This window comes from Eleginops maclovinus, chromosome 4, assembly GCF_036324505.1.
Source record: "Eleginops maclovinus isolate JMC-PN-2008 ecotype Puerto Natales chromosome 4, JC_Emac_rtc_rv5, whole genome shotgun sequence".
Classification (NCBI taxonomy): Eukaryota; Metazoa; Chordata; class Actinopteri; order Perciformes; family Eleginopidae; genus Eleginops; species Eleginops maclovinus.
The window spans coordinates 11,289,317-11,304,820 of record NC_086352.1 but is presented as its reverse complement, the minus strand read 5'-3'; the positions used below and the strand labels follow the sequence as shown (position 1 = coordinate 11,304,820).

At 41.5% G+C, this 15,504-nt stretch overlaps 2 protein-coding genes across 3 annotated transcripts; one reads left to right on the top strand and one right to left on the bottom strand.

Annotated features, from left to right (window-relative positions):
- Window positions 1–224: 224 nt before the first annotated feature.
- On the top strand, window positions 225–4,727 carry LOC134863196 (isocitrate dehydrogenase [NADP], mitochondrial-like). The gene is made up of 11 exons (XM_063881540.1): window positions 225–452; window positions 1,141–1,232; window positions 1,748–1,913; window positions 2,433–2,593; window positions 2,692–2,835; window positions 2,920–3,056; window positions 3,240–3,391; window positions 3,568–3,680; window positions 3,862–3,959; window positions 4,050–4,142; window positions 4,280–4,727. Exons 1-11 carry the CDS (start codon window positions 332–334, stop codon window positions 4,362–4,364), a joined length of 1,362 nt encoding a protein of 453 aa, XP_063737610.1. The 5' UTR covers window positions 225–331; the 3' UTR covers window positions 4,365–4,727.
- Window positions 4,728–7,338: 2,611 nt separating this feature from the next.
- On the bottom strand, window positions 7,339–14,164 carry znf710b (zinc finger protein 710b). 2 transcript variants are annotated; one of them, XM_063882352.1, is made up of 5 exons: window positions 13,408–14,164; window positions 10,504–10,695; window positions 9,992–10,163; window positions 9,129–9,176; window positions 7,339–9,003 (listed from the first exon to the last, which is right to left on the bottom strand). In XM_063882352.1, exons 1-5 carry the CDS (start codon window positions 13,969–13,971, stop codon window positions 8,822–8,824), a joined length of 1,158 nt encoding a protein of 385 aa, XP_063738422.1. In that variant the 5' UTR covers window positions 13,972–14,164; the 3' UTR covers window positions 7,339–8,821. The 2 variants fall into 2 exon arrangements, with proteins under 2 accessions (XP_063738422.1, XP_063738423.1); XM_063882353.1 differs by lacking the exon at window positions 9,129–9,176.
- Between the last annotated feature and the right edge of the window lie 1,340 nt (window positions 14,165–15,504).

Here is a 15,504-nt window from a genome sequence, read left to right as displayed (position 1 = left end):
GGTGTATTCTCTCTATTTCTAGACTGTGGTATTGTTACTTTAACCTAAGTGAAACATCTCCATATTTCTTCCACCACTGACAGTGTGGACAAAAGCTTACTAAAACGCCACCTGGACGTGCTGCTGCAGGAGAAAACAACGAAGAGGAACCTGAACTTGAATAGAGACTAATATCCTGGCCAATCAGAGTGAAGCATGCTCTATCACGCTGACGTGTACTCTTATCAAACGCTTACGTCAGCGGTGTCCCTACTTTCCAGGTCTCTCCTACCTGCGTTACGCTCATTCATAAGAAAAGAGGATACAGGTGTGTCTAACAGTCCGGGTAAACATGGCAGGATACCTGAATGCCCTGAGGACCCTGTCCAGAAGTACAGCCGCTGATCTGACTCTAAACCCCGCAGTGCTCGCACCGGCCGCCGGCTGCCGTCACTGGCTGCAGCAGAGGAACTGTAAGTCACCCAAAACAAATATTAAAGTTCAACAATATGACTCAAAATGTATTACGAAAGTGGACCTTTTCAGCAACATTAATTTGGCTGGCTGCGTGAGTGGGTTTTATGAATGATTGCTAATAGTAGGCTTCAGTAACAAGTATACATGCTAATTGGAAACTACCCATCAGTGAATCACACTAACATGTTTATGAAAGTATAGACAGTCCACATTCCTAAACACTTTGCATTGCACTTAATAACTGTACAATCTCAGAACAGAAAGTTTAGAAAACTTAAAATAAGGTGTTAGTAAGGAACCTACAATTAGGTTTTGCTATCATGCTGAATACTGAATCAAATGTGTGCAATGAAATGGATAGGAATACAGTAGATGGATCTTACTGTATGAACACTATATTTCGGCTGGTGCCTACCTGTCTGGACATGTGAGTCCATGTACATCAGAAGAAGAAAAAAGGCTAGACAGGTAATACTGGTATTATATTTGATCTGAAAACCACAGAGTTTCACTGTCTCAGTAAGAATGAACCCTGCATAACTAAATAGTGAAAGGGGTATTTAGCCAAATACTCAGTTTGTTCTCAGTTGTGTTTACCCTGAATGTTCAGCATCATCCCCCTGTAGCTTTAACCCACACTGTAAAACATGACAGTTAATGAAACTGTGATTTTCTTTGTTTTAGATGCCACACAGCGCATTAAGGTGGCGCAGCCGGTGGTCGAGATGGACGGAGATGAGATGACTCGCATCATATGGGAATTCATCAAAGACAAGGTAAATCAAGTTCTGAAAGTTAACTGACACTGATTTATACTTGTGTAAAAAAGCCATAGGTCGCTTTTACTGACGAGCAAACATGAGGATGTTTGAATTCAGAATCCAAAGGTTATGGTATTCAGAGGAGGACGAAGTTTAGGAATAATCTATTCACAAGTAAATATCCAGTATTCAAAATCCTACATGAGTAAAGGTACTCTGTGTACTAGTTTACCATGTATTCTGCCCAGTAGCTTATGAACACTTAACAAGGGGTCAAGAACATTTTAACTTAACCTATGACAATAAACAATATACTCCTTGCCGATTAAAGTTTGTATTTCTGAATCTGGATGCAAATAAGTACAATATAGTAGAAATATGAAATATCAGGAAATACAATTATTCAAGTAAATAAAAAATCCCCTACACTAAATACACTTGTTTAGTGTGTGTGTGTTTGTTTGTTTGTGTGTTTGCTGTGCAGTGATGCCCTGTAATGAATAACACATCAACATCTTGCACATTTATAGCTGATCCTGCCCAATGTGGATGTGGAGCTGAAGTACTTTGACCTGGGTCTGCCCTACCGTGACCAGACAGACGACCAGGTCACCATCGACTCTGCTCTGGCAACTCAGAAATACAACGTGGCTGTCAAGTGTGCCACCATCACCCCTGATGAGGCCCGAGTCGAGGGTCAGTTTGACATAGTGTGTAATTATATGGTATCTGTGTTGAAATACTGTGTTAACATTTGACAGAAAATCAGGCAGAAAACCATAATGGGTTTGCTTTAGAAAAAGGTCTGCCCTGTGTTTTTGAATTAACAAGATGTGTTTCAAAATCCCAAGAGAAGCTCTCATTTACTTGAGAGCTCGGTTTCAGGGAAGAAAATATATCCCATCTGTTTTGAAACTACTTTCATCATTCTGAGATAATTATCCTTCTAATCAGAAAAACAGGGCAAACTTTTTTCTGTCAAGGGAATGCAAAATACCTCCTTAGTTTCAAGCCTTATAACAATTGTTTTGCTTTATATTTCAGCATTTTACATTTTCGACCATGGCTGCCTTTTCTTTACAAAATCTGTTGTATATTTGCGAGTGCGTTAATAAAAGTACATGATTCTAGCAGGTAGGTATCCTTTCTGTTTGGAGACTTGCTTTTGGTCGTCAGATGGAAAACGCTTATAATATATATATACATTCTTTTCAGAGTTTAAGCTTAGCAAGATGTGGAAAAGTCCCAATGGGACCATCAGGAATATCCTGGGTGGCACCGTTTTCCGGGAGCCAATTCTTTGTAGAAACATCCCTCGTCTTGTCCCTGGATGGACACAAGCCATAACAATCGGCAGACATGCTTTTGGCGATCAGGTAAGAAATACAAAATGTGTGTTGCTATTTTTCTAAAGATGCCTCCAAATTGATAGAGGAACAATCTCACTACTCATGTTGAATGTTAAATCTCTCAGTACAGGGCCACAGACTTTGTTGTTGACCAGCCTGGTAAGTTCAAGATGGTGTTTGTCCCCGCTGATGGAAGCAAGCAGAGGGAGTGGGAGGTGTACAACTTTCCTGCAGGCGGCTGTGGGATGGGGATGTACAACACTGATGAGGTAAGAGTTTGCACATTCATTTATTCAAAAGAAGTTAATAAAAAAAAGTGCAATGTTTTTATTATTGCGTCTTTCTCTGCACAGTCCATCAGTGGATTTGCTCACAGCTGCTTCCAGTATGCCATCCAGAAGAAGTGGCCTCTGTACATGAGCACCAAGAACACCATCCTCAAGTACTACGACGGGCGCTTCAAAGACATTTTCCAGGAAGTCTTTGAGAAGTAAGATACTCAACAGATGAGGATTAGAACTTGCGTGTATTGGATTGTTTTGACCAGGAATAGACTGAAACCAGATGCAGAAACAGTGGATGGTGTCCAATTTAAATGTATAATGGTCAACCCAGTGAATTAAACAGTCTCTGTTATTGAGACAGGTGTTCCACTTTATACTGTCTTTTTTAGGACATACAAGCCAGAGTTTGACAAGCTGAAGATCTGGTACGAGCACCGTCTCATCGACGACATGGTGGCGCAGGTCCTGAAGTCTGCTGGAGGATTTGTTTGGGCCTGCAAGAATTATGATGGAGACGTGCAGTCAGACATTCTGGCTCAGGGTAAGTGCACGTTAATCTAATGATGGATAGGGAGTTGTGTGTTCTCCTCCTTTCTCAGTTCAAGCCCCACAGTCACAAAGATACACTATTTACATCTGGGATACGTCTGATTTTCTGTGTGGCATTATGTTTTGGATTGCCTTGTGATACCAGGTGCATCTGTGTGTTGTGTCCAGGTTTTGGTTCTCTGGGTCTCATGACATCAGTGCTGGTTTGCCCTGACGGAAAGACCCTGGAGGCCGAGGCTGCCCATGGCACCGTCACCAGGCACTACCGGGAACACCAGAGGGTAAGAACCACCAGGTCGACCTGCTGAGTGTTTAAACTTCAGGACCGAGTGTAAAGTTTAAAGAGGCAGAGAAAGGGATGTTTCATCTACAGTATCATCAAAGTTCCTGAATGCAAAGCCACCACAAGACTTGAAAATGACGTTTTCTTCAGCTAACTTTAACTGTGTCCTTGCTTTGTAGGGAAGACCGACGAGTACCAACCCCATCGCCAGCATCTTTGCTTGGACCAGAGGACTGGAGCACAGAGGCAAACTGGACGGGAATACTGATTTAATAAAGTATGTCATCTTTTTTTTAATTGTATTTACTCATACATAATATGTTATTTTACATAAAGTAATAAAATCCTCTGCATTGTTCCTCTCCAGGTTCTGCCACACGTTAGAACAAGTCTGTGTTGCTACTGTGGAAAACGGCGTGATGACCAAAGACCTCGCCGGCTGCATTCATGGCTTGGCAAAGTGAGTTTACATTTTTAGATCCCTCGGTGATGCTGCAGTTGGGGTTGTATGTGTTTCCTGCTTTAAGAAAACGTTTTCACAAGGGTACAAAGTTTACAATTTAACATAAATGTAACCTCTGTGCTGTGATCTTACAGCTGCAAGCTGAATGAACATTATGTCAACACATCGGACTTTCTGGATGCCATTAAGACCAACTTGGACAAAGCACTGTGTAAATGAAGATCGGACAACACACCAATTTGGAGAAACACACACTGTGTTTTACCCTTCATTAGTTGGAATTTTTGTACACAGTTTTTGAAGGACGCAAGTTTACTACTTTCCGTGCCATTTTTGTATTTGTAAAGCTGACTGACACACTGAGCTTATTCCTCTGCCACCTTCCTGTTTTGTGTTGCACAATCAAGTAATTTTAAATTGATGTTTATATTTTGTTTATAACAGCCATGTCAAACGAGTTTCAGTCAGAAATAGTTGATAAAAAAGTATATTCAGTGTACAGAGTGTGTACAAACAAGGACAGTGATGCCATGTTGTGCTTTGCATGAAAATAAAATAATAAGACAGTGATAATCACTCGTACGTGCAGTGTAAGGAGCTTTTTCTGCTCGATTGTCATTTTGTTCTGATCTGAGATTAAAAAAACAATGTCCTTTTAGGCTTATTTATATTAACTTTAACACTCCTAGGTACTGATGACAATTCAACCAAGTGGAATACCTTCAGACCAAAGAAGTATACTTGTCTTTTCTCACAGACGCATTATTACATTACTCCTATTTTCATACCTTTTATATCGTTTTTTGTTTCTGATTTAAAACATTTTTTTTAAAAAATACTAATGTATTTTGAGTCTGGGAAACTACAGTCAAAGGTTTAATAGGAGGAAAGAAATTGATTTTATGTTTGTCCTGGGTCATCGTTATTCATAGTGTCACACCGTCAGGGAGCATTGGCACTCATGATTTCCTCATGTGCTCTTGTGTCTCTAGTTTTTGTGTATCACTGCAACTCATTTTTCTAAAGTAACGTTTGTTTTATTCTTCAGATCTATGATGATGTAGAAAAGTTAACTTTTTTTTTTCTTAATTTTGTTTAGATGGTTATTACTTAGAGTTTGGTCCTAAGGGACAGAAGTCATTAGCCCTTTGTATGTCTAATATGTTGGTAGTAGAGGGCACAATAAATGTAAAGTGACAGAAGCCTACATTTCATTTGAGCAAAATATGTCTAATAATAGCAGTGGGAAGTATTGTTGGGGTCATAGTTAAGAGGTTATTAAGCCCTCTGGAGGATCTTCGGAGGAGATATTATTTAAGGAATGCCAAGTAGTGCTCAATTGAAAGCCTCGATAATATACAGGTCTGTAATGTTGAAGCAGTGTGAAATCCATAAACCCTCTAGAGGCGCTGTAGAGGTTTCCTCACAGGCGCTCCAGCAGACTCACATATCCAGATGTTGAATTCAGAATCCCTGAAAGTAAATGCTATCCAAGTGCAATTTCACTTCAGTTTAATTTCATGCACTTGCACATATGAGCCGCTGTCCAGCAGAGCACTCATGCGTGATGCTCATTCAGTGGTCGTCATATGCACCCTCCAGTGCCTGACAGTGAGTGGCGTTCGCACCAGCAGGGGGCCAGATCTAATGGGAGGTTTGCCAAAGCTCTCTGCTGTAGTTACAACTACAGTATCACACCAGCAGATGTCGACATGGTCACAGTCGGCCAGTTAGGTACTGCACTGTGTGTGAAAGCTTTAATGTACCACTAAATTACACTGAAACCTGAAAATCTAGGCAAAAAATTGCACCTGATGATTATTATTAATCGTTGTTTGAAACTGCTTGTTTTGCAGAATACAAGATAGAGAAGGTAAAAAATCACAAGTTCATTCTACCTTCTAGCAATGTCTCTCCCCATCTAAATAAGCTGGTGTTCATCAAAACATGTCTTTAGGAATTAAATGTGGATATGATGTTTGTAGGCGTACAGTAGCTGGTGATTTAATTTAAGGAATGTTGAGTATACAAACACTAAACAATATTTAGTTTGATATGGTGTTTTGCTTTCTGTTGATTCTCAATCTACAGCATTTAATACTTGAATGGCCAGGAAATATGCTCATGTCTCTCTCAGTAAAAAGTAAAAGAAAAGGAACAAGGTGCCTCTATCGAAAAAATTACCTGAAATTAGCATTTAGATTACGTTTTTCCTAGCTTTCTAATTTCCTTCCAGGAGGAACATTCCTGTGGAACTGTTAAGTGCTAAAGCAGCTCTCACTTAATATGATAGGCAGTCATAAAAGAGTCATATCTCTGAGCAAATTGCTCAATCACTTCCTGGGAAATGATTTCCTTCAGAAGTGTAATCCGTGGCTTGCACAATGCCAAGCATCCATGAAACAGTGAAGAACCAATCCATGAGAGCATACCCTAAAGCTGGAGGGTCTGCACTGGAGTTGACTGAGGCTTCAGAGAGACCCCAGACCGAACCCAAAAGTTGTAATTCAGTTTCCATCACAGGTAAAGCAAATGACTAACCTCCTGCATAACATAAATAAGACATCCAAAGACTTCCCTTTGTTTTGCTCTTTTTCTTTTAAAGTTGATGTGTTAACACAATCTTAGTTTAGCATGTTAGCCTTTTAGCATCTTCTAATCATCACGAACATCATCAGCTGAGGCAGATGGGAATGTGATTAGTTTTATAAATTAAGAGTAGTTGTTCACACCACTACATCTCAGTGGGATTGGTGCTGGATTAAAAACAATCAAGATGCAGTAGGATTTCCTACACACTGGAAAGCTCACTTTAATTCTACTAGCTACAATTACAGCTCTCGATATAGCAACAAGTACTATCTCTAATCCTCGTGCATTTTTGCATGAGAACAACCTGTATGTATACTAAAGTGAAACAATGCTTATCACATTAAATATGGGTGTGTTTCTTAGGTGCATGTACTGTTGTTATTTTTGTGTTCAATCAAAAACCAAAATGTCAGACACATTTCAGGTTAAGACATTTCACTTAAAGCAAAACAAGTCAGTCGTATAAAACCCCCGGGAATCACGAGTGTCTTACTAAATTCAAATTGATTCAATAATAAGTCTGTATCAAAGTGGTGGACCAACAAGCAGACGGACAGAAAATGTGGCTGAAAATACAGACAGATTAAAACACCAGTCTCCATCATTTAAACTAGAGAACCTTTATTAAATAATTCATGGTCATTTTCCATGAGGTCTCAGTTTGATTTTCCTCATCTCGAAGAAGAGCGAGTAGACCATCCCTCTGGTTTAGTGTGCATATCAAGGCTGACCTGCATGGCAGGACAGGGGGAGCTGACGGTCTCCCCCAAAACAGATTAATGGATATCAGGACAATTATCTGTCCACTTTCAATTCAATCATACAAAATGTAACCTCTCAAAAATGTATTTTCTTCTTTTCAATCTACTGATTGGACATCCACTTGGACTTTTTTTTCCAAATGAGCAGGGAAATATATTTCTGAATTGAGAAAGTGAAGTGAAAACCGCCCTGGATTAAAAATTCCTGAAACTACAAACAACAAAAAACCCAAACCTGCTGATTCTCCATACAAACTGCTGATTCTTCAATTTGCATTTAGACTGTGAAACTGCAGTTTACAAAAAAACCTACTGAGAGAGCATTTCTATTTGTGTTCAATAATATTGCTGTTATGGGGGCTTGAAAGATTCTACAATCTTAGTTCCCCCGGCTCTTCTCCTCGAGGCAAATGAGTTCACTCTTACTGAAGCAAGGTCTCATTGGAAAAGTGCTTTGTATTGTTCACTCATTAATTCGAAAACTTTGAGCAGTATATTCACTACACGGGACAGATTATTAATGTCAAGCTAAACCATGTGAGACAAAAGGTGGGTAAACACTGCAGAATCCTTTGTACAGTGACAGGGCTTTACATGTCGCTAACAAAGTCTTCGGGTATCAGCCGACATGGGACAGTAGCAACTTTGGTCGTAAGTGCCCTGGAAAGATAAAGGCTACAATGTCCTGTGCAGTAAAGCACACACGCATTGAACGAGCCTCCCCTTTTTGAGGGCTGGGCAAGTAACTACAATTAGGAACTGTTTAGTAGAAGCATTCATACCTATGAATATGTTGTGACTATGTATCAAAAGTTCGATATACAATGAGTAAATAGCTGACATGGTGGAAGCTTAGTTGCGAATGTATCTAGCTGGCACTTTCAGTCAAAAATATAAGGGCATACATCGGTGGTGAATGACAAAAATGGTAAACATATTTCTATCACATCAAATGTAACTGATGGCTCTGCAACTTTTTTTCTTTTCTTATTTTTTTTCAAATAACTGATACATACACACAACATACAGATTTAACTGTCCGCCAGTGAAAGTCCTTGAGTCGGTCGGTGAAGTAATCCCATAGAAGGAAGCTCCAGACCAGTGGCAACATGTTCAGTGTCTCTGCCCTCAGCAGTAGAGCTAACACGTCTCCTCTGACGTGCGTCTCCTTCCCGGCCTCCCATCAGAGTCCTTCAGTTCTGGCTCTTCTGGAAGGAGGCCAAAACTAAAACTAAATAATAACACGTCCCAAGTGTCTCCCATAGCCTTGACAACAGCTCTGTAATTTCCTTCTGCCTTGAGAACAACATGGTTCATCGCCTCTCAAGGTGTAGCGTAGCTGGTCGTATCCTTCCCAAAATTGTAATACTCCTCCATGTCGTCCATGTTAGCCGTGGTGAGTTTAGTAAGGTTCTGGGAGCCACCATTGTCCATATTGTCTGGCGATGTAAAGTTGAAGTTCTGTCCTTCATACTCCCCCTGGTTATCCATTTCCGGAAGGACTTCTTGGAAATACAAAAAAGAATTGTTAAGTACATTTCCATTACTACACATTTTTCCTTTTCCTTACACTAAATAAAATCCATGCTGGAGAAATGTATGGGCAAACTTTGTTTTTTAGGTTACCCACCATGTTTCACATTGTTGTGTTGCTTTAAGGTTAATAAATGAGTTGTTGCTGAAAAAAAAAAAACATTAACAAAAATTATTTTTCATATGTTTATGCTACAAAACCTTTGACTTTTATATATATGGTTATAAAAGTGTTCTCTTTTAAATCATACGTAGTTTTTCTATACCCTTCTGATTAAAAACAGCAAAAATTATACAATTTGTGGGAAAAACATAGGTAATTTTTACCATAATTAAGAACTGTGAGGGAATATTTAGTGATTGGGACATCTTTGCAAAAATATAATGTAGCAATAATTGTAAACATTACAAAATAAAGTAAATGTTGCCTGAAAAAGTTAAAAAGCATAAACAAAAGGAAGCGGATACCACAATGCAAAGATGCAGCAAAACTAAGAAGTGGGCCTTTTGTATGATTGAAAAATGTAATGCTTATAATGACATCAATTATTCATCTTCCAAATTGCATTTTTTTCTTGCAATGGTGCCTGGGACGAACATTCGTTTGTATCACGAAACAGGAGCATGAAGGCGTCCAATTATATGATATTTATACAGTATATTCAGGCTTTGCACACAAATGCTCTGTTTGGATCAAAATAGTTATACATAAAAATGTACTTTAAAATTACAATAACGACTTAACATTCACAACAGACACCGTCAATTATTTGAATTTGTGGGCATGTCTGTATAATATCATAGTTTTGATGTTTGCTTTAAAGCTGTCAGAGCAGGCAGTAGGTTTATAATTAGAGGGACACTCTGCTATGAATTGTGAACAAGATCTCATACTTTAATTAACCTTCACTGGATAAATAAGAGTGGTAAAATAAAATGTGAGAACACGTGCAGCCTCACCTTGTCCTTCTGGTGAGACATCCATCCCGTGTTTGACCTTCATGTGCCGGCTGAGGTTCCCCTTCAGGTTGAACTTACTTGTGCAGTAAGGACACTTAAAGGGCTTACTGCCAGCATGGAGATGCATGTGGCCCAACAGGTTGTACATTCTGTTGAAAGACTTGCCGCACACCTGGAGGAAAATAATGAAATAACATAAAAATACCGACATTGATTGACAAGGACATAAACTCATTTAAAGGTTCACTTCAGAGTAGCTTTTTGTAGTTAGAGATGAAAACATCCTGTCTTATAACGGCTGCCTCAAAGCTGATTGTGAAATTCTTGCCCACACTGTGAATTTCATTGCAGCAAAACCACTGATATCAAAGCGTATTATTCCCCTCACATAATCCTGTTATATTAAATGAAACTTAAAATGCGCCATGACATTTAATTTCACACCAAAATTGATTAGAAAATCGTACACTTCCTCCTATCAATACTCTCTTCTATCCATTCCCACCACTCACCTTGCATTTGAACGGTTTCACAGGCAGGTGGACGATCATGTGGGTCTTCAGCGTCTGTTTCTGGATGAAGCTCTTGAAGCAGACGTGACACTGGAAGGGTCTGACGCTGTTGTGGATCAGCATGTGTCTCTTCAGGTTGGCCGACAGGGTGAACTCCCGGGAACACACGTCACACTTGTGGCCTTTCATCCCCTGCGGAGTCAAAACAGAAGGAAAAGGGTTAATAGATTAAATACTGCATTTCTTTTCTCCTTGTCCCATTGTTCACTGAAAGTAAGACAGTTGTGTTATTGCTAAATTCAGAGGCTTTGGATCTGTGAGGGGAGAGAGTTAAAAGAAGGAAGAGACTGAGGCAGAATACTATGCAAAGTGAATGAGACAGGTTCAGGGCGTTCTTGTGAGAAATAGGTATAATAATTATAGTATATTTGCGACTGATTTGTCCCGTTTGTCGACATATTCAGTATTCGTAACTGTGGCAGCAGCAAAGGCCTTGAGCTCATGGAGGGATTTAAGTTGCTTTAAAAGACTTAGCACCAGGTTGATGCGATACATCCTAACACAAACACATAATACGCATATTTTTCTATTTCCAAGAATATCTATGTATCCAATGTTTAGTCATCCTAAAAAATCCTTTAAACTTGCCTGACAAACATCATATATTTAAGTTTTTTAAAGTAATTCAGTGAGAATTTCCAAACATCGTTGAGCACATTGCAGACAAGAACAGCTAATAGGTAAATCAGCACATTTTTTAATGGCGCCTTTTTGTCAAAATGAAGGCTTAAAAAACGTAGCCCTCTTCGTAACTCATAGTGGATCATGGCAACATTATACTCCTGTCACCCCAAAGCATGATGGGATTACCAAATCATTGAAAGATGGTAGAAGTAGGAAGATAAATAATAATATTGAGGCAGAATTCATTGATATAAACTGTTGTCTCATGTTGTACCATCCATATAGATGTTTTACATTACATTAATGTGCCAGTATCTCAGAAACCTCTATATCATCTTTGGTTTGGGGGGCACAGGTCTGTGAGTAGACCCCAAACATTACACTTTGAAAACCTCTGGCTTAGTGACTGTAAGTTAGTATCCAATTTGATCTTCAAAACAACAAGGAAGGAATAGCTGCAGAGAGCAAAAGGCTATAATGGCAAAGCAACCTTTAGTTTCGATGTCACAGACAGTATTAGGATTTTATCGTAACCATATTCACATCCTGCCAGTGAGATGTTCCTCATTTGTTTGACCATATCAAAACCTACGGCAGCCATTTTGAAGTGTACCAAAAGAGATTACTTTAAGTACCGAGAAACAAACCAATCCTAAGCTACTCATCTTTATTTGGTTCCAGTAAAATCAACCACAGGCGACAGGACATGTATAAGCATTGAGCGGCAGGTCAGAGAAGTAGACAACATCTACGGCCTTGAGGCTCGTCTGCTGCTGAACCACACACAGTTGTGTTGTTAATGTCAGCACACACACCAATTAGTTTGGATAAATGTATTCTGGTTCATTTAGAAGAACAACTATGGTCGCTGCTGGGTCAAGTAACTGTGTATAAGCACACAACTCTGGCTGACTGTCAGCCCCCCCAATGTCTGCAAAACAAATGTGTGGTGTCGCTGTCGTCCACCAGGGGGAGCAGTGAACAGACATCAGGCTTAAATACAAAAGGGAACATTCTCTCCACTGAGAATACCTCTCTCCCATTTCCGTGATGACTGTGGCTTAGTGTTTTTGTTCTCTGGAAAATAATCAAATTTAGATAAATCCTCTGGAATTCAGAATTTCATTTGTCACATTTGAATGTGATTTCTACTAGAAACTCGATCTATCCGTTGCTCTGTCTATCTTTAGGAAGTGAAAAGTCTGGCAGTTGTATCAACAATGCCTCATCCAGATGGATGTGGTTTGTGAAGGGAAATGTCAAGATGTCACATGTCAAGTATTTTAGTACGACCTCAAACTGAAGAACTTGGGAAAAGATAGTTCCGTAATAACATGTAATGCATTGTGATCGCTCAGAGTCATCGTCTCTCTCTTCCCTACCTGTGTGTGCGACTAATTGTGAGTAGAACACACGGGGGCATATGCAATTACAGACATTTTACTCAGATGAAACTATAATGAGGAGTACATGGAGAGGCTCAGTATTGCGATTATACAGAATCAGATAGTTGTGACTATGCAGCACTGAACTAACATATGTACTCCTCTTATTTCTTTAAATGTTAGCATGCACAAACCTCTGCATGAAGGATAAACTCGATTCTCTCCAGGGCACTGCCTGGAGCTTGCTCTATTAAATACAGAATGGGTGATTAACTGTACACAGGGTGACTGCAGGTGAAAACGGGGCACAAATCCTGCTTATTAGCACTCTGATCTAAAATGATTTGGTTATGGATAGAAGAGAAATGGAAAAAAGTATTTCCTTGGTGTGGGATATTTTGCTGTTTACTGTATACTCGTTTCTATACTGACCCTGAAGCTACTGTAGTTTTAGTAACAATAAAAACACAGAAAATTAACAGAGGGTTGTTATACTCTTCTAAAGGCTAGGCAATATGAGGAAAATCATATAACCCGTCGTTGTTGACCAATACCTCGATATTGTAAATGTGAGCATATTGCAGGGTTCACCAATGAACATTTTGATAAATGCTTTGTGGATATAACAGTACATTCATTTCAGAAAATATATATCACTTAAAACCATCTAGTACTTCAATGAAACAGATATTTTACCCAGCCCTAACTCTACTCGCATGCCTTTTACATTACATTACATACAAGAGGAAACTCTCCACAGTCTAACTATCAATGCACTGAAATATTGATAGTGTGTTTTTAACAATCAGTCAGGAAGTCAGGATGTGAGAGGTACCTTGTGTGTGAGCGAGTGCTGACGGAGGTGGTGGAGCTGCACGAACTCCAGGCCGCACTGGGAGCAGGTGTAAGGCCTCGGGCTCTGGTGCTTCAGCAGGTGGTTCTGGAGCTGGCTGCGGTACGCGAACGACTTGTTGCACTCGGTGCACTGGAAGGTGTGGGGGCCCTGGTGGCTGGTCTGGTGGCGTTTGAGGTGGGCGTAGGTTGGGAACTCCATGCCGCACTGCGAGCACACATGGCATCGCCCCCGTTCGTGCTTCACCTCGTGGGCTCGCAGCTCGCTGGGATAGGCGAAGCCACGGCGGCAGAAGCGGCAGCTGTAGGGCTTGACGTCTGTGTGTTGGAGCATGTGTCTCTTCAGGTGGCTGGTCTGGGTGAAGCCCTTCTTGCAGACGGTGCATTTGTGCGGCCGCGTCCCTTGGTGGGTCAGCAAGTGGGTTTGAAGATGACTGGGCTGCTTGAAGAGCTTCCCGCAGTGAGGACAGGCGTGCGGTTTGATGCCGTTGTGGCCCAGGATGTGCGTGACCAGGTTGTACTTGGAAGTGTACGATTTATCACACATGCGGCACTTCCAGCGCTTCAGACCGTCTCCCACGTCTACGCAGTAAGACTCGTCGATCTGGATGTTGATGTCTAGCCGGTCCACTCTGCGGCCAGCCGTGCCGCCGTGGAGGCTGGGGGTGCGGAGGTTGCTGGTGCTGCGCTGCCGTGTTCCCGTCCGTCCACATCATGTTCTGGCTGCTGTCTTCGTACTCGCTCGCCATGCTCATTTCTGCTGAATCATAGCTGCCCACTTCGCTGGTCTGGAAGTAGCTGCTGATGGCCTCCTCCTGCTGCGTGGGCTTCATCATGTTGTTCCCAGGGTGTTCCACCTCTTCTTCGTCCTCTCTTCCACCTCGACCGTGGCCCCCCATCGGGCGCTGGCCCTGCAGCCCTCTGTGGCCCTGCTCCCCTCCTCTGTGCCCCACCACCTGAGGCGGAGGAGGGTGAACGTGTGTGTTGGCTTGCGCCTGGTTGGATACATCCCGCTCACACTCTGCACAGTTCTTGTTGGTGCCTCTGAGCGTGGCCGGGTCCACTTGTACTAATCCGCCTCTGGGAGCCATATTGTTCAGCATGTGGACACAGGAGGGCATCCCAGAGTTCACCACTTCCCCTTTCACATGTGACGTGGAAATGTCAGCGCCTTGAAGGCTGTGGCGATCGGGGCCGACCATTTTTGTGTCGGGATGTTGAGGCGGCCCCTGCTGCCACCTCCTCTGACTGCAGCTGGGTTGCATCTGTCCGTCTTCTCCCAAGTTGTCTCCGAGGTAATCTCCGTTGGCTCCGATAAGCTGGTCTGCGTACTCGTAGTCGACTCCGTCTACTGTCGGTGCGGGGGACTCTTTGGGTTCGCCGGTGTAGAAGCCGTTGGGTGCAATGGTAGCGCCAAACACTTCATTCTGGGAGATGAGACCTAGCACGGCAGCCTGGGCCAGGGACAGCACGACTACTGGATCTGTCTGTGTGCCTATGTCCACCAGCCTGGCCATTACCTTGGGCTCACATCTACCCAGGCGCCGGCTCGCCTCCTCCTGGAACAGAGAGACACAAGCAAAGACAAGACATCAGTACTGCAAGAAAGGAAGTATATATATATATATAACATTTATATTTGAGTTGTTCAGCATCCAGTATGGTATTATAGACCAGCCACCAGAAACATTTTATTGTAGTTTCACCAATTTTATGTCCTCCAACGACAATGTGTCATTCATCAAAAGTGATCTGATGAAGAGAAAAAGGTGTCGAAGCACATCATCCAATCAGAGCTTTTCTTTGGGTTGGTTTTCCAGAATGAAGGAAGGAAAAGAACACTTTTTGTCCTAAGGAGCCTCTTATTGCATCACAAGGAAGGAAACCACTAAACACACAGATAACATTTCCTTCTGCAGCGACTAACCACCTCACAAATCAATGTTTGTGGGACAAATCAACCTGAATCAAGACTGTCTTCAGACACATCTTTGGATACAGTGACTGAGACACTGGAACTATGAAAGGCACCACCATCCTAATCCAGCGTGCTAACCATCTATGGTGTGTGTGTGTGTGT

Coding starts and splice junctions, on each gene's coding strand:
- znf710b (XM_063882352.1), bottom strand. CDS start 13,971: ATGTGTGATAAATCGTACACTTCCAAGTACAACCTGGTCACGCACATC. Junction 10,164..10,503: donor TGAAACCGTTCAAATGCAAG/GTGAGTGGTGGG, acceptor ATTTTCCTCCAG/GTGTGCGGCAAGTCTTTCAA. Junction 9,177..9,991: donor TGTCTCACCAGAAGGACAAG/GTGAGGCTGCAC, acceptor TTTTTTTTTCAG/CAACAACTCATTTATTAACC.
- LOC134863196 (XM_063881540.1), top strand. CDS start 332: ATGGCAGGATACCTGAATGCCCTGAGGACCCTGTCCAGAAGTACAGCC. Junction 1,233..1,747: donor GGGAATTCATCAAAGACAAG/GTAAATCAAGTT, acceptor GCACATTTATAG/CTGATCCTGCCCAATGTGGA. Junction 1,914..2,432: donor TGATGAGGCCCGAGTCGAGG/GTCAGTTTGACA, acceptor CATTCTTTTCAG/AGTTTAAGCTTAGCAAGATG.